The 23,364-nt window shown below is 37.1% G+C and overlaps 1 protein-coding gene across 2 annotated transcripts in view; it reads right to left on the bottom strand.

Moving 5' to 3' along the window:
* The window catches only part of LOC101855233 (elongator complex protein 1), a 37,226-nt gene extending 14,219 nt beyond the window's left edge, over positions 1 to 23,007 (bottom strand). Inside the window, exons 1-24 of one of the 2 annotated variants that reach the window (XM_005092115.3) lie at positions 22,938 to 23,007; positions 22,163 to 22,348; positions 21,785 to 21,928; positions 18,889 to 18,970; positions 18,009 to 18,089; positions 17,087 to 17,172; positions 16,354 to 16,453; positions 15,308 to 15,398; positions 14,752 to 14,884; positions 14,233 to 14,323; positions 13,251 to 13,469; positions 12,545 to 12,715; positions 12,100 to 12,193; positions 11,491 to 11,649; positions 10,355 to 10,461; positions 8,500 to 8,651; positions 7,967 to 8,069; positions 6,930 to 7,119; positions 6,225 to 6,383; positions 4,552 to 4,698; positions 2,515 to 2,600; positions 1,793 to 1,938; positions 1,167 to 1,290; positions 392 to 489 (exon numbers count right to left, since the gene is read on the bottom strand). In XM_005092115.3, the coding sequence (XP_005092172.1) occupies positions 392 to 489; positions 1,167 to 1,290; positions 1,793 to 1,938; positions 2,515 to 2,600; positions 4,552 to 4,698; positions 6,225 to 6,383; positions 6,930 to 7,119; positions 7,967 to 8,069; positions 8,500 to 8,651; positions 10,355 to 10,461; positions 11,491 to 11,649; positions 12,100 to 12,193; positions 12,545 to 12,715; positions 13,251 to 13,469; positions 14,233 to 14,323; positions 14,752 to 14,884; positions 15,308 to 15,398; positions 16,354 to 16,453; positions 17,087 to 17,172; positions 18,009 to 18,089; positions 18,889 to 18,970; positions 21,785 to 21,928; positions 22,163 to 22,312 (2,913 nt within the window). In that variant the 5' untranslated portion in view covers positions 22,313 to 22,348; positions 22,938 to 23,007. Of the gene's footprint in view, positions 1 to 391; positions 490 to 1,166; positions 1,291 to 1,792; positions 1,939 to 2,514; positions 2,601 to 4,551; positions 4,699 to 6,224; positions 6,384 to 6,929; positions 7,120 to 7,966; positions 8,070 to 8,499; positions 8,652 to 10,354; positions 10,462 to 11,490; positions 11,650 to 12,099; positions 12,194 to 12,544; positions 12,716 to 13,250; positions 13,470 to 14,232; positions 14,324 to 14,751; positions 14,885 to 15,307; positions 15,399 to 16,353; positions 16,454 to 17,086; positions 17,173 to 18,008; positions 18,090 to 18,888; positions 18,971 to 21,784; positions 21,929 to 22,162; positions 22,349 to 22,933 lie in introns of both variants that reach the window. The other variant, XM_005092116.3, reaches the window with a different exon arrangement.
* Between the last annotated feature and the right edge of the window lie 357 nt (positions 23,008 to 23,364).

The following is a 23,364-nucleotide window of genomic DNA, read 5'->3' as shown; positions in this document are numbered from 1 at the left end:
CTGGGAAAAACAAAGTTTTCATTGATTTGATCATGCACTTTGTATTTTAGAACACCTCAAACATGAGTGAAAGTCGCAGTTGAAAAGATTTCGTTCAAAAATAAAACTTTGAAATACCATATCTCGATTGTTTATTGATGGATTTTGATAATTCTTTTTTTAATGTTCTTGTTTCATAGAGTAGATTTGAACCCCTGAGGTTTAAACGTCAATATTGTTCAAAAAAATTTTCGCTTGTGGTACCTACTTAAGGGGATGGTTGAAAACTTTTCACAAACATATCTGCAATGTGTTTCCATAACATGAAGCTGTCAAAACTACTGATGATGCTCATCACTATGTAATACTAACATCCCCTCTGCAAAATGGAAAAGACACTCAGTGTGGATACCTTGTGCGGTGCAGAGCCAGGTGTGTAAAGCCGAAGTGCCTTTGAGTAAAGCTTGTGATCTGACACCAAACCGACACATTCCTCAAAATGATCTTCCCCTGGTTTAGAAAAATGAAACAACAAATAAAGATGGTGACATAGTGATGCAAATGTACATAAGGTAAGCTATGTACAGGTTCAATGGCCCTATGTGCACTGTAAGGTTAGGTAAGAGGCAGGACCCACAATCTAATACCAATCTCAAAATAAGACAGGGTCAAGAGGAAATAGCCATCAAAACTATCAAACAAAAAGTAAGTTCAAGATTTTCTGCTATGGAAAATTGAACCTTGACAACATAGTCAAACACAATATCAAGAGTGCTAGCAATATGCTCCTTAAACACTCATACACACAAAGGGTCCCAACTAAACATCTGCGAAATATGAGGAGCCATGCAGTTATATAGTATTGAAGTCATTGTTACTCATGCATAGGTCATGCAAAAACTTATATACATCGCTAGATCCCATTCATTCAGAGCTATTGACGGAAGAAAAATCACACCTTCATTATAACAATTCAAAGGCCACTGGCAGACTGAACAATAATTTATCTCATCAGTTCCACTCTCCCTCTAGCACAAAGTGCTTTTGCTCATTGATGGCCTATTCCCAGAGAAGCAGTCACTCAGCTTTCAAGGAAGACAATCATATGTCACAAAATTTAACCCACTGGGTAATCCATCAAATTTAGTGTCACTGACCCTGTGCTCCTCATGCCCAAAAACACTCACCACATTTAGAGATATGTTCCAATGCCTTTGAGTACTTCTTCAAATGCTTGTCTATGGTGTAGTACCGGTAGGTTTCCTCCAAACGCCGAAGATTGTTCAAGAAAGGAATGTACTCTTTTGGGTCCTAAAAGGCAAGGAATATATTAAAAGTAACCATTACGCAAAAGGGCCAGCATATGCACAGCTGATTCCCATGACGTATATTATTAACAAAAATGTTGGACATTACAACAGCTACAAAATACATTATACATCTTAAAGCTCACAAGCTCACTTGGCTCTGTTCATCACAAAGTCACCCATACTTTTGTGAAATACCCAAATACATCTGTCAAAAAAGACAGTCAGCAAGTAGCTGATGCTGATGACAACACCATTTCTCACCCCTTCAATTCATTCCTTGACAGTTCTCCACAGAAGTACAGCTTTTTAACCATAGCAGATTAGAACTAAAAACATTACAGCAGACTTTCCCAAATAAAAGTAAAATATGTATTTAAAAGGGGTAAATTGTACGTTCTGGAAAACCCAGCAGCTCTAGCTGACAGGTGCAAATAAGAAGAAAATTAACAGAATTTCCCTTAGCCACTAAGATTCAGGTGAAATCATACACTCAGTAGGCCTACCTTCTGAGATTTTTCTGCCACCATCATGACAAGATCAAAGTTGTAAGTGCCCAGGGCCACATCATAGAGAGTGTTCACATCCACCAAGAACAGCAGATACTTCAGGGCCTGCTCTGCACTTACGCCTGCACTTGTGGACTCCTTTCCTGTTTCATTTTTCACAAATAAATTTGCACATTCAGTCATAAATTACAAGAAAAACCATAGAAAAACACCAGAGATTCAGTTCAATCAAGCTTGCACTCTGACAGTGGTATCTATGAATACTAAGACAGAAATAAGGTATTAAAATGTTTTTCACCAATAGTACAAATTGTATTGATGAAAGTACCTTTACTTATTTCATTTTCATTCAATTGACTATAAAATATAGGTGTGAATAAAGAAATTAGGAAAGCAGTTAATGACTTTTCTTACTAAAACTACCAATGATTTCTGTGTTTGTCAAATTCATTACTAAACCTTCTTTAAGGAAGGGGATGTTACAGGTAATGCATAAATTCTTTCCGTGATACAACCTAAAGAGAATTTAAATGGATGCAAACCTGAAAACTATCCACACAGTTAGAACAAAACAGAAAAAAACTTGGGCACATTTATACATTTTCAAAATAAAGACCTCAAAAACCACACTATAACAGACCTCCCACAGCTGTAATGATTATAGAAAAAGAGTGTATTTCTACAGAACATTTTCTCTAGGAGAGCACTCAGAGTCATACCATGGAGAGACCACACCAGGAGCAAAGCCTGTTCCAGCTCAGGCGTGGTTTTCCTCACATATGCAGTGATGATAGACAACAGGTATCTGGAAAGAAAATAATAGTGATTTTCTAGAGAGAGTAAGGAGTTGCTATTGTTTCACATGCTCTCCCTAAATGGAACACAGCTTTGTTAACACTTGGCAGTTACACAGCCAGTAGTACAAAATGCCCCATCTGGTCACCCAGCCAGGAGAGTGCAATAGACTTCTCGGGCTTGTCGCAGAGCTGCGCCAAGCTACCAGAACGGATAATTTTCACTGTCGCATTATTGTGGCAAGTGGCTGCAAAGTGTTACGTTCATATCCAGCAAATCTTTTCCTTGAGAAAGAGTAAACAATAAGCAAATGAACATAATGAGTCATTTACTGCGTGAATAAAAGCAAGACAAACAGACAGAAGCCAAAGAGGGATCATAATGAAGTAATGCCCACCAGCGGTATCTCTCCGCCATCCACCTAACTTATCGACTGGCTGATGAAAGAAACCACCAGAGGACACAGAAACGGCATACAGTGGACCCCATGGACACAGTTGTAAGATCTGGATTTTGCAGATGACTTGGCGCTTCTGTCACACACTCAGGAACAGATGCAAGCAAAGACCACAATTTTAAACAGCCCATCAGAGTCTGTTGGATTGAGGATCCACCCTGGAAAGTCAAAAGTCCTCAGGATAGATGCATTACCAAAGGAAAAGGTCACAGTAGAGGGAAATGCACTAGAAGACGTCAAATGCTTCTGTTATCTTGGGAGCATAATTGACAGAGAGGGAGGTACAGGCGCTGAAATAAAGTCCTGTATTGCAAAGGCACAGACTGCATTTATTTCTTTGAACAGGATTTGGGGGACTAGGGATATCTCACTATGAACAAAGCTGAGGATTTTCAACTCAAATGTAAAGTCAGTCCTGTTGCATGGATGTGAGACATAGAACGCATCTCAGACGTGCATAAAGAGGATCCAAGTTTTCTTGAACAAGTGTCTGAGGAAGCTACTGAGGATCAGATGGACAGAAATGATCACCAACGAGGAAGTATTAAGAAGAACGAGACAGAGCCCAGTCAGAGATGAGGTGGGAAGAAGGCGTTGGCGATGGATTGGACACACTTTCATAAAGTCAAGCAGCTGCATAACAAGTAAAGTGTTAGATAGGAACCCACAGGGTAAAAAGATCAAGGGGAAGACCACAAGGAACCTGGAGAAGAGTTACGTCAAAGGAAGTACAGAAAAGTGGGAAGACATGGAGTGATATCAAGCGACTCGTCCAGGATAGGGAAAGGTGGAAAGTATTTGTTCGTGGCTTATATCCTGATTCAGGGTGAAAAAGACAAGGATGATCCACCTAACTGGAGATAATGATGCCATTCTGCGAATTATATACAGTGTGAAAAATAGAAATATTTTCTGTTGACAATATGATCTCTGAGGCAAAAACAGTAGAAGACCAACAGAAAAAAAAACCTGTTGTCTCCAACCCTAACTTAGCATTCGGTGCTAAAGCTCTGTCTAAGTCTGTCCAAGTGGATTCTTGTCTCTAAAATAACTTCATGTATCAAACGTCGCATCCACAGCAAATGAGTCATCCATTTTCTCTCTCAGTTTTGTTGATTAAGAGATTTATTCTGAACCTACTTATATTGAGAGAGACATCGTAATTTCTATTAAAAGTGGGACACAACTCACAAAATATCAAAGATGTTGGGGAAAAAAATTGATTTCATTCAAACCTGCTTTACAAGTTTGTAAAAAATATTGGATCTACTCATGTTTCTGGCTACAGCAGTGATGCACTGGTTGTGGTTGTCACATCAACTTAAGTCATGAACTAAGGTTGTTGTGTTCTTAATATATATTAGCACAGAATTATATTGACAATGAAAGAAAGATATATATACAATATATAATAACAATTTAAGATCAGCATGATACAAATGAGGCTATAATATTTTTTAAATCATTAAAAAGTCAGGGAAAAGAATTCTGACATTCCACATACTTGTCTTCATCCAGTCTCTTGAAGGCAGCGAGTGCAGCATTACAGATCTTGTCTACTTTAGACTGTGTCTGTTGGTCTGACTCCCCCTCAAGCTCTGGCATCCTCTGGTACGATGCTGTATACATTGTGCGCGTGACGTCTTCTTCACTGGAATAAGGCATTGGGCTTGTTAAATAAACGATTATGCAAATAACTCACCACAGCCTCCACAGGCTCAAGGAGAAGACAGAAAAGACATGAACTTTCATTGACTTTAGCTCAAAAAGAGAGAAAATCTCTACAGTTTAGGAAAACAATAGCAGCGTAGAAAAGCACAACTCATACTTGTAAGTACATTAGTTCTCTAAGGGAGACCATTATTTTTAGGCTCAATAACTTCAGATTGGAATTATCTCTATAATATATATTGATGAACACATGTACAAGAAATGTTACAAAACGACTCTTTTACTTCCCTCAAATGGCACGCTTGACAATAACAAGAAAATTACTGATCAACAACGATGTTGTTATATCTTGGTAGTATTTAATGTAGTTAGTAGTACACAATTTTAGAATTAGAACTGAGAAGCACAAAACAACCATTCCTGTCTGGCCAGCAAGCAAGTGAAGTTTATTCAGTACTTGATGTGAGTAGTGAGTACTTCCTTTGTGTTGGACCAAAACAATCCACCCTAAAGGCCTGGTTACACGTAACCATAAATTGAACCTGATTTGGTGCGTTATTATATATCTACTTTAGCAATTTTATTATTTAGTTGATCGTCAAGGGTGAAGTTTGTTCGCCTTCCATTCATTAGGTCCAGAGCTTGAAACCTTCACATAGAGTGCAGGCAAATCGCTGTCCTCGCAAAGAGACATTGTGGCTTTATGACGAGGAATCTCCTCAATTGAAAGAAAACTTACTGATAGATTGGAGCGAGTAAACAGACAACACAGTTCGATAAAACGGACAGTTCTCTCGTTTGACGAATCTGATACAATTTATCGTTGCGTGTAACCGGGGCTTTAGACTACTCCAATGTAGGAGAATCCCACTTAGGACAAGGGACAACACTCATTAATATTAAAGACCAATGAAGTAGAAAAAAGTAATTATTATTTCCCTTGACCAAGACTAACACAGATATATTACAGATGTCATGTCAAATATCTTTGGCATCACTACCATAGCTGCCTCTGCCATACACATCACATCCATTAAGCCAATTATAGTTATTGGCTGGTCTTGTAGAGCAATTCTTCTTGAACAGACCCTCTTCTCTCTAAAAAGATGCAGTTACTATTTCTTCCATCGCTCTGTCTTCCTGTCTATCAGAATCCAAATAAGAAGCAACTCACTCCATTTTGAGAGTGAAAAAGTAAATGCTATTTCAAACACGATATTGTGTTTTCACCATAAGATTACAAGGACTCAATAGATTAAAAACCCATCCTAAGAAGCTGGGCTCGAATTTTATGACAAAAGTAATTTTAAATAAAAGCTAATCTTCAAGAACCCAACCCAAAGTGTGTTTAGGTATACAGACAGGATATTTTCTCTTTTCAAATCAAGTAAGTTTCTTCATCACATAAGAGTAGGCGTGATATTCACAAAGAACAATCTTCAATACAAAGAACAAACTTATTTCTCTGAAGTAACAAACTTTTCCCTCTGACCACTGAGCACTTACATGAGATCTGTCAAAAAGAGGTTGAGGTGGTTCACAGACTGAATCTGTTCAATGACCTGGTCTAAGTTCTCCAGGAAGAGACTAGGACTGTGGTCATACAGAAGATTCATGTTGATCCGGTGTTTTCTCATCACCATAAAAGCCTCCTGGATACGATCACTGTCATTGAAATAAGACTCAACAGTTAGGAAAAAAGGACTATGACAAAATGAAAACCCAAGCATAGTAAAAAGTTAAAATGACACGATCATCTGCCAGAAAGCCCAAAACGTTAGAAATAAAATTTGAATTGACTTGAATGAACATACAAACTGAGAAATTACAAAATTGACATTTCATTTCCAAAGGTGAACAATAGTCTTTACTTTTCTCATTATCCATCTTACAAAACCTTTATTTACTCATATTTTTTTCTTTAATCACATCACTGTATGTCTCACAGTTCAAAGTTTTAAATACCTTACTATTTATATTTGTATATATGTATATCATGGCATGTACACATCTCGTTACACTTGTCAATTTATTCACATTACTATAATTTTGTCATCATATCATTTTATTCTACTTATAGTAGCCATCATTAACAATAGAGCTTGCATTTAATACCTTGACCAATATCACACGACCAAAACATCTGCATGTATCTGAATCCCCCAAATTCTCATTTCAGAGATACGTCACAAATGTGTACAGCATTCTCACCTATCCAAGAGATGTTTCAATGTGCTCAGCACCAGAGCCCTAGGGTGAATAGTTTCAAGGTTTCCCCTTGGCATCTGCAGCACCAGCTTGGTGTCATTGCCCACCACAGTGACAATCCTTGAGCCTCGCTCGACACGCCGAATGCTCTCATCAAATGGATGTGCCTTGCCATCAGATAACTTTGGGAGATCTGAAATTTGTATTGAAAAAAAATTGTTTTGGATTCCCCATAAACTTACATATTCCCCTTTGTACGTTAATTTCTAAAAAATTACTAAAAGGTGAGTATTGAAGTATTACCCTAATTTCAATCCAAACATAACAGCAATCAAAGAGGAGGTTCTTCAGCCTTCAACAAGTAAAGCCCTTACTGATAAAGAGCAGTAACCAAAAAAAAAGATTAAGAAAAAACCCCAAAACAAAAACAACAACAGCAACAAAACTACAACAACAACAACAATGCAGCTGCCTTCGGTTGGGACCTCAGAAAGGAATGGTTTGTTTTCTTCATCTTGATCAGTCCTGCCTAAGACGGCCACCTGTCTTATATGGCCACTTTTCTCCTTGACAATGGGTGACCGTCTTACACAGGTTCGACTGTACTTCATCCCAGTGTTGTGCAGCATGGTTAGAGGATAATTTTGAGGATTTCTCTGGATTTTTGATTCCCTAATCCCAGGTAGATGGGATCAAGATTATGTCCTTCGAGAAGGATGAAAATTTGAGAGGTGCTGTGCATATGATGAGCAAGTTAAAGATGCTTTGGCTTTGGCCTGACCAGGCAAAATTCTAAATCAATCAATACCCAAATCTCTGGAAACTCTAGACAATACAAATAAGTAAAAATACCTGTAAAATTAGCATTTAATTTATGTGTCCACCTGAAAGGAATTGAGATTATGCTATATATAAAAATACTCTGCTGAAAGGGTCAAATCTGATCTACACGAACCTTTGGAAAAACCTTAGCCGCGCTGAAAATAACATAGCCCAATGTTCAAAGGAAAATGTTCAAGCTAAATTAGAAACAAACTTACCAGACAGCTTTGTTGTCTTACAAATGCATCGCACAGTGTGAGTCAGAGTAGTAATCAGCAAAAAGTCATTGTGTACACCAAAAGATGTGCAATTGGAAGCCACCTGAAAATACAAATACAGGACATAGTTTTTCTCTCATAACCCAAAGAAAAAGAAGGAAAGTATTCATTTGAACAGACCAGATTTTTTTGTTTTTTGCTCATTTATCCTTAAATTTGCTTTGTCGGTCCCAAGGTAGGTTTGTTTGTCTTTTTACTTTAAATTGCGACAGCAAACAGCATTTTTACATGTGCAACTAAGCACAACAGACTTTGATGCTTACCATCTGTATTTGAGATGACTTGGTGCCCAATACCAATACCTTAAATAGAAGTCTAAGATACCTGAGCACTTCTGCGCCCCCCTTCAATTTCAAGATACCACCACAAATAGGGACTACTACCTTTAGCACGTACAGCCATAACTTTTGACTTTTGACAACAAGAACCCTTAGCTAACAAAAACAGGTGTAAAACAAAAACATTATACATACCTCCACATCATTGACATAGAATCTGAACTTTTCAGTCAGGCCTAACACAACTTCTTCATTGCCTACAATAGCTGCAGCCATGTGGGTGCAAGGATATGGGAATGCTACAGTGCTCCCACTTGCTGACTCAAACGGCAGTGGGCTGTCGGTGTCTGAAAGAAAGTGGAGAGAAAAGTGAGTACTTTAATCACATGACACATACTAAGTGCCACTTGTGAAACTACCTCACTACAAATATGAAAAGTTTTTCTGAAAACTTTACATCTCTTGTCTTCATCTATATAGCATGGCTACTGACCCAAAATTTCCCATTTCGAGTAGATTCAGGGTCAATTTCAAGTATTTTGGCCAAAATGATGTAGTGCATTGACAAAAATGAAAAAATTAAAAAAACTTTTCCCATGTACAAGTAGTTACCATCGGGCAGAGCTTGCTTCTGGTAATATAAATAATTATGTCATTATATTTTTAAAACGTGTGCGTTTATGATTTTGTTTGTGATTATGTTTTTTTGGGGTTTTTTGATAAATGTTATAAAGCTCTCGCAACTGTATAAGGCCATATAAGCCCTTGAGACACATTAAGCATTTTCAGTTTGGTAGGAATTAATTTTGAATTTTGCCTGGGCAGTGGCCAAAGACTACTTTTACCAATTTTAGGACTGCCAAGGGAATCTTAAATGTGTGCAACTTGTACACGGGTCCTCCAAGATTTTTTTCCGCCCATATCCGAGAAGGTTAGTTGTTAGATCTTATCTACCCTAAGATCAGGGGCGTGGCTGAAAGACAGCAGTAAGAAGGGGCTAGATGTAGCAGTAGAAAGAGTCAGGAGAAAAGGGGAGGGGGAAAGGGGGGACAGAAAGAGGAAATGAAATCAGATGACATACATAACATGATTAGAGAGTAGGAAGGAAGGTGAAAGGGAAAAAATTTAGAGAAGAAAATTTTCCACCGTTGCCAGGTTTTGAACCCAGGATCTATTGATGAAAGGTAAACACTTTACCCCAAGACCATGACAGCCCCTTGTGTTATGGGTGTGTGTTTGGGTTTGCATATGTGAAGGTAAACAGTATTGAATGCCATGTACTACTAAAGACTATATTACATAATTTTTCCTAGCAACGACATGCCAACAGGGTACTGAAAGGTCTCGTGTAACTTGGGTATGCAAGACAATTTCAACTAGTTTTCCCCTAATCATATTTTAAAAGAGAAACCTGATTTTGGCCTCTGGAAAGGCTAGAACGTCAACTGTCAAAACCATGTCTTGGTTCCAACATTCATGACTTTTAAAAAGAGTGCTAGACAAAACTTCGAAAATAAAAATACCTCATGGATGGGCTTCAAGGCAGAGCAAAAAGCAACACAGGAAGAGAGCATGTACTGAGTGCCGGAGTTGGAACAACTGAGTAAGCACAGGACATAGTGATGTCGAAAATATGGCAATCAGTGTATCATGGACTGAACATTGATTTTAAAAAATGCTAAATCACAGATCCAGTTTTAATAACCCATGTTTTCATATAGTGACAAGTTATCATGAGCGCATTACACTGCAGAGCGCTCTAATCCAAGAAATTGGTTCCTTGATCTTATCATCCACATGGTGTCAAGTACTTTTTCTCCTAACCCGACCAGGTGCACTATTTCTGTCTAAAACATTTCTTTTTACTAAGTAGTTAGCATATGGCAACACAAACATGGACAAATAAATACAAAAACATGTTAATGATATGGCTATATCTAGGGGGACAGGGAAACATGACTTTCTCAAAGCAGCAGTGTTTGCTCTGCATAATATGTTCTGAACACCTTAGACATACAAATTCCTGTATACTACTTCATGACTGTCTAACCTGGGTAAAACTTCAGCAGTTCTCCATTTGACAGCTGGATGATCACGCTTTTAACATCAGAACTTGCACATATTCCAATCATGTGTGACTCAAGAGGAAAGGATTTTCTGCAAAAGAAAAATCATGTAAAGAAATGCATTTGTAAGAAACACAGCCTGAATGACAAAATCAGTATCATTTCCACCATGACAAACAACGAACAAAAAAGAAGTTAATCCACATTACTTACATATCAAAAGTATTAGCCACTGGGAAATAAGAATTAAAAAACAAAAACAGTTCAGTTTCTCATCATTAAAAAAAAAACAACTTTTGATAGAACTCCTTACATTTACAAGAAACCAGAGGCAGCTAAAAATTTATTTTTTAACACAAAAAGCAACTGCCTTTTATTTACATGTATATTTCAGCATTTTATCGGCTGTTTGCACTGTATAATTACTGGGAAGCCGAGATTGTTTCTGAGCGACCTAGGGTCTGCTGGGATAAATAATATAGATTTTAAGTGCATACAGCTTGCTGTTGAGTAGGGATACTCTCTATGCAAATGCTATTTACTATTTATTATTTCATTTTCCTCTAAGTAAGAACATAACATGCCTCATGTTTCAAGCAGCATGATGTCATTTTTAATGGGTCTTATTAGCCTTATTACTGACAACACCTTCTTCATTTTTATTGCAGGGACATTGCCAAGTAAATCAGTTGGGTACCCTTTCCCCTACGATGTCTTTAATGAGTACAAAGTGTACTCAAGACCTGCAATTATTTTTTCTTATCTGAAAAAGTAAAAAAAAAAAAAAAACCTATTAAAAATACAGCTCAGTTAACCATCAGTTACTTCTGAACAAGAGGGGTATCAAGCCAAATATTCTGGCATGAGAGGCAAGCTGCTAACTCTAAGCCATGACAAAGTGCAGAAGATCAGTTTTACTCTGTTAACAAACCACTTTGACTCCTCCCATACATTACTGTCGTAAGGGAACATTCATTTTTAAAGCTGGGAGAACGCTCAGAACTACTGCATGAGACTGAAAATCACTTAATACTAGATCATAACTTAATACCATTATATCGGATATAACGTTTTCTGTAGAAGCATGGTAAACAACATTGACACACGCCACTACACCTACTTGACAACTACTGTGTTTTCCTCTGTATTGAAACTTGCAGTGTGAATTAAACTGACCAATCTTGAATCATCAAGGGTAGAGAACAGAAGCTGCTGCTCTGACAGCCACAGAAGATTCGACACGCTCAGAGGCACGTCACTCTGCTCCAGACCCACAATCCTTCAAAAAGGCAGAAGAAAACCAACAGTTTTAAAGCAAGCAATAACATGACACCAAAAAAAAATAAAATAAAACATTAAGTCATCATCTCTTTTTATTTAGTCAAGTCTACGATTTCTACATATAAGAATTGAGGTACACGATTTAAGATGTTAAAGAGTAAACAAATGCAATAGACGAAAACAGAAAATTTATCTGAAATCGCTCCAGCTTAATTCTATGATCGCATCAAATCATAAACCTTATCACTAAACTGAGTGAATCATGAAATCCAAGTAGAGTTTGAAGCCTATAGCGACAAGATAACAGACAGTTACATAAAATATGATGGTTTCTTTATCTTCTGTCTTTTACAGAAAATGTAAACTAATCGAATTACCTTTAATTGACTGATAATCTCCCCAGTGTGACTGACGCTAAATCTTAAAGCTGAATATTCACATCACTTACCGAGCTACAGCACATAATGTAGGGACGCTGCACTTCGGAATAAAGCCATCTCCACCGGCAGCACCCAGCTTGCCTCCTTCTGGCGACTCACTCTCTGATTAAGATAACATAAGAAATAAATCATATTGCTCCATACATATGGATCCTATGATGTTTTGATGGAGCAAAAGCAACTTGAAAAATAATATGCATACTCAGAAACCAGGAGTTGAACCCCCAACCCATTATTCAAAAACCACAAGGCTCAAACTGATTTTAAAATAACAATTAATAGCTCACGTAAAGTAAAGCCGTCAATCAAAATTGCATTAAATGATAAAAGATACTTTGAAAATAATTCAAATAATGCCAATATAAAATGTCAGTTGCCCTTCAAATTGGATATAAAAAAATAAATCTAACAACAGCTCAAGAATTAGAAATCTGTACTAGAAAAGTAAACTACCTTTATATCTCCAAAATGAAATCCTTCCATCTGACATCAATGCGGCAAGATCATTTGAGCCTTTAGAGAGGTTAAAGGCCACACTATTCACCGGCACAGGGTGGGAGAGAGTGAAAGCAGCCATTGGAGGTGGGACAACCATTGTCCTCATTGGAGACACAAGCAGCTTGTCTGGGGGAAAGATTTTTGAAAGATATAGAAATACAGTGTTTTTTAAACTCATTAAAAAACAATAAAAGACGTCCCCTCCTGTTAGATCATTTTGACCAAGGTATAATAGCTATGAATATAGGAGCATCTTCCTCAGTCTTCTCAATTGTCCTTCACATTGACACCACAGTAAGGAATTGCTAATACAAGATTATTCACAGAAGTACTGTAAAGTTAAAATAGTGATAAGGTCTCCCTAAAATTATTGAGTTTTCCTTGGATAAGCAGATATCCTGAGAGTCTAACGAACAAAATGATGGGTAGATTAAAAGATTCCTTGAACTCAATCATCACTATCAAATCTTGTCAGGGCCTGGAGGAAGGCTGCAGAAATAATGACAGCAGATATAAACTAGGCTTCATAGAAGAAGGTAATTTTTAAAAAGTATGTCGCAGTATTCTCTATCCATGGATAAACATCAGACTACAAAATCTTGAAAAATAAGAAAATATGTTTCATAGCATTCACTGTAATAATGTATTCTAATGCTGTTACCTCCATCAATGACAGCCACAGAGGCTAAGGCTTCAGGAGAGCTGCTGAGGCTGGAGTCTGTGGTCCACGCCCAGGTGTAAGACATGTACATTCCTCCCCTGGTGACGACGTTCAGTTTGCAGAAAGATTCAACATCCCATTCTGCCACACAGACTCCAGCAGTAAACCTGAGGGTCTGTTTCAGGTACCAGTGGTAGTTGTTAACAGTCCACAGTTGCACTGCAACGGATAGTGAAAAAATAATGTGGACAAACAGACAGAAACAAGGTTGAAAATAAATCATCATCATCAAGTGCCAGATCTGAAACAGACATCAATCATGCTTCACCACTCATTTCTATACCCAGACAACCTAAAAATAAATCTATATTGTCCTAATCTTTCCCAGTCATACATCTGTTCTCATTTTCTGAGTAAGTTGCTCTTAATCAATCAATAAGAAAAATGTATGTAGCTAAAGAAACCCTGTTTTTCAGAACGTATTTGTTCTGTTCAAGTCAAAGAGAAATACACTGTCATGACAAAGAGTATTTAGTGCTTGAAAAAAAAAATGTAATTAATAAGTGATTGGAGAGAAACATGATCTACCCATGGCGATCTCCAACAGCCTGCTTTCTGGTTTTGAGGTATATAGTTATCCCACATCAGTAAAGAGGTACAGGAAGAACAAAGTTAGGCAATCTGGTTTCTTTTCAAGTCGACTGCATTGTCAATTTCATACAGTTTTGTCAAGCAGAGTGATGAGTATCAAGGTACAGAAACCATGATGCTACAATGTTTTAAGAGGTCTCTAAACAACTGTTCACAAAGCAGTGTTTGTTTCCACAAGCGACTGAAAGACTCCGTAATATTAGGTGTATGCAGTTCGGGAAAGCACTAACTGCTCCACTTGGGAACAGAACACACACAAAGCTAAGTGTTATTTCTACCTTAAAAGAAAAATTCCACAGCATACAGAGAGACAAACATTGGTGGCACTCACACACAGAAACTGGCTGACTCCCATCTTCAGTGGACTCGTCAAAACAAAGAGCCAAAACGGTAGAGTCTTGATTCCAGGACAGACTGCGAACCTATAAATTATATAAATACAAAAAATAAGCATGGAAAATGTATAGAGAGCTACGTAAAGAAAGCAAAAGCAAAATTTGTGGAATGACAAATACGTAAGAGTCTGGGTACTAAAAGTCATTATAATTACAAATGTATGATATTTCAGAACCTTGCATCCCAGACAATTATCTCTGTTATGCCAGACCAAGGACACACATCTTGGAATATGTTTTTATTTGCTTTTTCTGTGCTTGATTTATGACAATGAATGTAATAATCAAAGAGTTTTTATTTACAAAATGGACACTGCCATGTTCCCTGTAAATGAAATTGTAAAAGACTCCGTGTACAGTGGTGATTAACCTATCAGCCCCTTGGTGCCATACGACCTATTAACTCTGGAGACAGCTTCATATTTTCAGTCAAAGTCACAAGTTAAATCACTTACAAAGATGTTACAATCTGTACTTTCTGGAATCCTAAATTCTCCATGTCGCAATCCATTCTTCTCAAAGAAAACAACATCTTGAACTTTCATCTGTTGATTTGTCTGCACTGAGGCAATCACTGACCCAGAAGGTCTGAGGAATAAAAAGTATATTAAGAAGGTCAATGATATCACAAATCTAGCATGCTGGACATCAGATATGCCTTCTCATTTATGCCATCCTAGCACAAAATGTTCTAGAAAAAAAACTTCATTTGCTGTTACTGTACTGCTTGTTCATAATTCCTATTAGTAATAAGATCTTAATGATATAAAAACTTTCAACATTTCAGTTGGCATGTAGTAGGTTCATACTGTAAACATATAACTAAATAACAAAGCAAAGTCAACCATTACAGCAGTATCTTTGCACTGAACATCATTTCACAAGCATGACAACATGTTCTACTCAAGACAAAACCCAACCCACATTGCAACTTCTCGAGCTCATATGAATCACTGACAACATTTTAGATTGACACATTAGTCTTTTGAGTGCAATAGGAAAGGAACATACTTCCAGAACAATGAGTGCTGGAGGCCATCTATGGGCTCTGAGCGTGACTGGAAGGTACATTCTCGTGACCAAGTGTACAAGAAACGGGCATCTGAGGAAAGAATGTATTTTTTAATTTTTTTTTGTACAACAAGGACATCAAAAGGTGAAAAAAAAATCAGTGAATCTCCATGGGTGATAAAAGCAGAATGCAGAAAAGGAAGAAATTTAGCAAAACAACACAACATCAAGAGATGCCCACAATATTTTGACAAAAATAAATACACATCGATAATACACAGATCAACCAAAAGGAAGAAAAGAAAATCTTCCGACTCTCTGAAATCAATGATTTTTTTTGGATTCTGAAAAGATTATCCTTATTGACCTCTCAATTTGCAGCACTTAACATACAACACAAATGATCAAATTTCAAATTCAGATTTTCATAATTGTGTCTCTCAAGCATGCCGGGCATTTCAGGGGGTAGAGGATAATTCAACATTGTTGAAAGAGTTTTTCAGACAACAGTACATGTGGTGTCTTGATCTTGAAAGGACCCAAAAGATTAAATGAAAATTGATATAAGCCGAGAATAGACCATGCCCATCCTTATAAATGTCATGGTCTGTAAAATATTTTTGGTGTGGTGACAAATTTCATGTTCAGAAACATCTCCATTATTCTGGCAAGCTGAAGCATACTTGTTCTTTTTTCCAAACAGCTAGCAGTTGTTGGTCAGTATGATGCTATCTGCTCCCTCTGCTTCTTTTTAAAGTATTTATAGTCCTAATCTGTTCCAGATAAAATATCACATTTTTAATGCAGATTCAATGTTAATTACTTTCAAGCAATGTCAACAACGTTCCCAAACCACTTAGTTTCTTTATTCAAATTAAGATAGAAAAAAAAGAAGTTCCTATGATGGGACTCTCCAGAATATGCAGAGTACAGTGGTGCAGTTATAACATTCAAACTAAATTATGCAAAATCTTTTTACAGGTCACAATTAAACCAAAGGCACACAGAAAGTACGAAGCAATCTAGATCTATATTTTGACACTGACCACTTTCAGGATCAATTGTGGACACAACAAAGAACTGTCCATCTCCTCTCCATCTCACTACAGGAAGCCTGTTGTCTTTGGGTCCTGCAGGACTGACATGCTGAAAAAAGCAGGATCAAGACATATTCTGAGAAAATGACAGAATTCAGTACCAAGCAAAGCTCATAATGAAGCATTTGATTTAAACAATAATAAAAAGATGGTTATCGAAAAAAATCAATTCAAACAATAGATAGTAAATATTTAAGCGGCCATTGACACAATTTAGATCACAGAGGAGGCTGGCTTTTTTTAACCTGTTGTATGGGACATATGGTCGCTTTTAAGGACAAGCGGGTTAACCCAGATTTCGGGGGTTTCCAGAAATCTTGACCTACACCAAAAGTGGGCATTGCCCTCCCTATAAAGAGAAGTTTGGTTTCACTGGTGTGTATATTTGTTTGGTTATAGAGAAAACTCTCCTTGCATTTTAAAGAAACTGAACAAAGGGCAAAAACTTTACCTTCAATTTTTTTCAAAACAGCATTTTTCGGGATAGCCCCCTTGTGCTTAAAAGCAACCATATACCAGTATAAAGCATGCAGGAACCCTATTCACATCCGCAGGATACAAGGTACATAGTTTCATATTATCACAAATGAGTGTATAACAATACAAACATAGGCATGGCATCGTAACATCCCCCCCCCCCCCAAAAAAAAACCTCTTTGAAAGGAATTACTAAAATTCTTACCACTGTCTGTTTCTTTGCTGCTTGTTTTCCAGCTGATCCATGAAACTGAGTCTCTTTCTTTCCCCACCCTACATTGATGGGATTCTCTGACAAAACATAAAACACACTTGTCTTATTGGAGAAAAATAAAATGCACCATTATAATATCCTTCAGGCTTATATTTATTAACAGAAAAATCCAATGATTTTCTCACATACAGAAGTAAAAATCTAATAAAAAGAAAAAAACTGAAATCAGAAATAAGTGCCTTTTAATTGAGAAAACTAAAAAATCCTGCTTACTAATACTTTAATCTAGCATTTTATTCACAATGTAAGAAGTGAAATAATAAAACATCACACTTGAATCAGACTCTAATAAGACAATTGAAGCAGCAGCCTCCCAACTATAAGCACTCGACAAGCTCTACAGATGGGAATAGATCATAAATCTTAGACCCTGGATAGGGCACAAATTGAATGCACATATGGACAGAAAACAAAGAATGGGCTACTTAGAGACATGCCCACGTGTGAGGATAGCTCAAGATAAGACAATCCTGGTGCTAGAACCACCTAGAAACAAACTTTATGGTAACATGGAGGAACTGTGACAGATTGCTGCATTAGTGAAGACATTTGGCGACGACGTACGAAGAGAGAGAATACGAATCACCCCTGGAATAAAATGGGGAGTCTGTAAAAGTGAGCCATACTCACATTTGTAAAGTACAAATCAACACTGCACATGGTGTACATAACTACGTGATATATCAGTTGTAAAGCGCATAGAGCATGTTGTAGAGCACGGATATGCACTGTATAATGCAGTTATTATTATTTTATTATCATTATATCAAGAACCAACACAATACTACCACTAAGTAACACCCAACTTCCCCCTCCTTGTAAGATTTCCCATCCACATATATTGTTGCAATACCTTCTCCAGAATCAGTAGGTATTATTGACACTTCAGTTATTGCATCAAACTCTCTTGTCATGATGATCAGTGTGTCGTTACCTTGAAAAAAAAAAGTACAACAAATACGAGACATCAAGAACATAATCATCCTACTTTTATTGCGGCATAACAAGAGGGGAATACAGTTAAAAAGGGAGACATATATATACAGAAAGTGCACTGGATTAAAGTAAAATACTAAAGCTAAAGAAGATAACTCTTACTCTTCTTTATGCTTTCATCAAGTCATCGTCAGACACAACAATGCAGTTGAGCCATTGTTGGATGAAATTTGGAAGTCCTTGACCTGCTATTCTGCAAGGTTAGCAACTGACAACAGAAATACGAGCTTTTAAAGAAGAAATAAGTTAGAGAAAGAGTACTGAATATGTAGAAATTCAGTTTCCTGACTTCAATGTTCTTTTAATAATTCTGTTTTTTAAATTTTACCAGAAAGTAATTAACTTTTAATTAATATGTCAATTGTACAATCCTGAATATCAGTACAGGCACTGAACAATAAATAAAGAGAATATATAGAAGAGTGAATGCTCCTTCTATGATTCCTGCAAAATACACTTGGGTCAAAACATCACAAAAAAACTTATTTTCACAATGACCCACAAGAACAATAACAAATATGTGTTTATGGCCAAAGAGTGGAAATTTGTGAGTCGACTAGGCACCTGGCAAAACTACTATTTCTGTTTGAGTACTTGAAAGTATGAAAAATACGTCTTAAGAGTAAAAAACAACAAGAAGAGGAATATAGTATTTTAATCTCTCTCAGAAATAGTGGGTATACAGATGTACATGTTTATATACCAGTGAGAAAATAACCCCACAAGCCTGAACCAACCTGTTGTGATAACTACAAGCTCCAAATCAGGACTCCAGGACATAGATGTGAGGCCTTGAGCGACTTCACCAACACACTCCAACTACACGCAGATAATACAAACAAAACAGTTTTTATAGGTTTCATTACATTTTCAGCATGAACATTGAGGCACTCATGTTAAAAAGATACACTGCACATTTAACTTACATACACAATGTACAGAACAAATTAGGGCACAACAAAATCTTTCGAAGAGTCCAGGAAACAACAAGAGCATTAACTGTGGCTGAATTTTGTAAAAGCAGTGTCTCTCCCCCCCCCCCCCCCCCCACAAAAAAATAAATTTAATGGATTTTTCTGAAACAGAGCAAAAATAAGAACTTTTAAAACTGAAAAAATGATCTAGAACTCACTGCCCCCCCCCAACCACACACACAAAGAGTCTTCTCCATTCTAATCATTTCTAAAGAAGTGTCTTGTTTCTATAATAAGCTTTTGAAACTGTACAAGGCTGGATTTCTTCAGAATAAACCAAATTGTTGTTTTCCTATGAAACAAGTGTCTTGTTAAAAATAATTATATATAAAAAAACAGCAATAACCCAGATTCGCATATTGGGATCCAATTTGCTTTTCCTGAGTAGTGTGGATCTATCCTAAACACATTTTAAAGTGGAAAAGGAAAACAACGGCTCATTTTTTGGACAACCGATAACAACAAATTTAAGAGATATCAGTTGAGGAATGTCAAATTATACAATTCCATGATTTTGAGTTTTTCGTGTTCACGTTTTCTGTACCTGACTGTATCTATAGATAACCTTTCAATCACCAAACCAAGTAGATCATTAGTCATGTTTCACGTTAAAAGTACACCTGTAGCTGGGTTCTCCATATATCTTAATTAACTTGAAGCTAAATGCTCAACAGCTTATGGTATGACCAGTTATAATAAAACATTTGAGTCTGTAGTTAGCAATGACCACGAAAATCCTTTTTATGCCATAAAGTGTTTGCAAATAGGTGCATTTTGTAGCTTTATCTTCACAGAGCATGGAACTTTTTGAATTTTTGAAATCCATCAATAAACAAAAAAGTTACGGATTTTTTAATCAATGAATTTCTGGTACACTTTTATATAATGAAAAAACCCCCAAAATATGGGACGTTCTTTGGTGAGTTTTGAGACAATATTCGTCATAACTCGCTCATTTCTCGGAGTATTTAAAAGAAACTTGGCAACCAAGTACATTTTCTAGTGCAGAATCTAGTCCTGCTTTCAGATTTTTCACAGCTATCCTATTTTTTGAGTTATGAAGACGTTTATAGGTAAAAATGTGGCCGTTTTCGGTGCGTTTTGAGACAATATTTGTCATAGCTCGCCTATTTCTTGGAATATGTAAATGAAACTTGGCAGTCTAGTACATTTTTTAATGCAGAATCTAGTCATGCAGACAAATTTTTAATATCTGTCATACTTTTTGAGTTATAAAGACATTAACAGATAAAAAAGTGGCGTTCTTTACAGATTTACAAAGATTATCAGTCATATGTTCTCCCAAAGTCATGATATTTGAATGAAACTTGGCAACATAAAAGGTTCCTCCTTGCCAAGCAATGCTCTGGATCAATAATGTTTGTCACAAAAAAGTAAGTAGAGAGCTACTAATAAATCCAGTTCTGTACTAGTAAAAGCATGCATACTTTGTTATAGAAAATAAGATCGTCTCTGTGTATATCCATTGTTGGACAGTGTCCTATTGTGTGGTAGATTAAGATGCGTTCAGATAATATAGTTTACATGTCATGGGAATATTTCGCATGTGTAGGCTACAACTCATACAATAAATGTAACATATTTACACCCCCCCCCCCCCCCTATCTCTCTCTCTCTCTCTCACGCGCGCACACACATGCACGCGCGCGCACTCACGCACGCACGTGTGAACGATAACAATGTATAAACGGGACTATCTTCCCAGACTGGACTAAATAAGTACCATACTCTTTAATAACAATCTTAATGCCTCACTTTTCCAAACAGAGCACACAGGACGAGTCCAAGTGTGTGCTTTTCCCCAGAGGGGGGAATAGGCTTTCATAACGCAAACACAATGCCATACCACTTCTCAAGATGTTTTTTCTGTTTCTATTCTTCTGTCATGCAATCAAGCAAATAAAAATGACTACACTTATTGTATTGTGACTAAAATGCAACAAAAACGCAAGTTATCAAGGCCCCCGTTTAGTTTTCAAGTATCCTTCCACCCCCTTTCCATTTCACATAAGTGGGGCCTCGTTTGTAGCGTCCGAGGCGACCGATGGCTGATGACGTCACTCAGTGGAAATTTCCAGGCCGTCGGCCGTTCACCCAGCACGCGCAAATGGCTGTGTGGCTTTTTCCCTTAGTTACTCCCACATTTTTAAAGATTACGCCAAAACCGCTAACCACAGAAGCATGAAATTTTAAGGGAATAAAGAAAAATGGTGTACAACATATCAGTCAGTTTGACAAATCACAGCTCCGAAAAACCTTCAAAGCGCATCACATCAACCACTTTCGCAAACGTTTTCGACTGCTTCTAGGATGGGTACAATGTTGTCAAACTGCATACTACGAGATTGACCTCTTTTCTGATTGGCTGCCAAGTTTCATTCATATCCATTCACCAGAAGCGGCGTGAGAGCGAGTTGAAGACAACAACCTTTGCGTTAGTGCGTCCCACGAAACACCCCCGCTGCAGGGGCCAAAAATCGGCAGAACAAAACGCGCTCGGTGGGCATTGCTACTGTAGTCTGGCCAAACCTAAAAGTTCTAAAAATTAAAACACCCAAAGCTGGGTCATATCTTTACACAATTAGCATGATCTAAACAAATTGAGCATTCAATTTCAATAAAACACAGAGCTACAAACCTCTGCAGAATTCATTTGCCACAGACACATCCTGCCATCCTTGGTGGCCACACAGACAGCCTGCTGGTCATACAGGTACTGCAGACCCACAGGGCCACAGTCATTGTCTCCCCCCTCACATTGTAGAGAGATGCTTGACAATACCTGAAAAGAACAGGACAAAAGAGAGACAATAAGTAGCATGGAAAAATATGAAACTGAAATATTAAGGTTTAACCTTCAGGACAAACTTTACAGAGATGTTTCATAGTACATTATAATCATTTCACTGATTTAGTCTCATGTAAGTGACATAATATTCAGTCAAACATAGATAGATCTACAAGACCAATGTAATAGAAAACATTGAAGGTTTTCTTTTATTCAGTACAGACTTACCTCTTTTGTCTCTGGGCTGAATGCAATCAATGACTCTGAAGTGGCAACATACACAGTCCCAACATCTGTATCCACAGACAAGTACAATGTTTCTGATACAGCAGTCAGCCCTTCCACCACATGGCTGTCTACAAGCCGTAAGTTCCTCATGTCTGAATCTTACAGCCAGACAAAAGTGCAATCAACCTGTTAAAAGAAGAACATCACAGACTTCTCTTATTCCCTCCATTTAATAGTAGTAAGGAACTTAGAATACATCACTCACATGAACATCAATGTTAAAGCCAAATCAAAACTGTTGCACCATAGGAGGGCATAGATCTAGATCTAGTAGATTTCAAGATCAAAGTGGCTAGCCGTACTTAATAAACTTAATTCTGTCTAAGTACGGCTAGCCTAGCTAGCAGTCTAGCCGTCATTAAGTACGGCTAGCCTCTTCCTTTCAAGATTGTCAACTAAAATAGGCCTAGATTCTTGTCATTAACCTTACTTCAATGTATGTTTGTGGTTCCACAGTGAATAAGTTTGGTAAGACAGGGAAAAGCAAAATAGAAAATGAAAAGTAAGAGTAAGAGAGCACACAAAATTTCACACAGTGAGACTGAGAGTGAGTGACATGGTCAGCAGACGTAATTTATGTTATAAATTACTATTATATTTAAACATTCATAATATAGGCAGGAGATTGAAGCTGTGGTTGCGAAAAAGCATGTAGTTTGTGGAAGCTAAGGAGAACGTTGGCCTTTAAATTTAGACCAAGCAATTTTGTACCCACGACGAAATCTAGTGCAATGTGTTCCCTCATCGATAAAGCAATGGGGAAAAGACGAGGAAAACTAATATTGTGTAGTTGATGTATAATGTAGACCTAGCAGTACAATAGACATATTCTGGTATTGGTATTGCTTTAGAGTTGTTTTTGTTATTATTAACCCAAGGAATATAATGTCAACATGATACGTGTTTTTTTTATTGTAATAGTAACAACAGTCTTTTCAACAGCATTAATCAATATTATGTCTCTACTTAAAAAATGAACAGCTATTATTCCAATTGTGTCTTACAACTTACCCTAAACTATCGATACCTTCACTGCTCTGTATATTTGTTCCTCACCTTCGTATTTTTTTCTTTCACCGCTAGTGTCTGATCTATCTATCTATCTATCTATCTATCTATCTATCTATCTATCTATCTATCTA

Source organism: Aplysia californica, unplaced genomic scaffold (genome assembly GCF_000002075.1).
Source record: "Aplysia californica isolate F4 #8 unplaced genomic scaffold, AplCal3.0 scaffold00041, whole genome shotgun sequence".
Classification (NCBI taxonomy): domain Eukaryota; kingdom Metazoa; phylum Mollusca; class Gastropoda; order Aplysiida; family Aplysiidae; genus Aplysia; species Aplysia californica.
The sequence above is the reverse complement of the archived record's forward strand: the minus strand, read 5'-3'. Positions and strand labels throughout refer to the sequence as shown.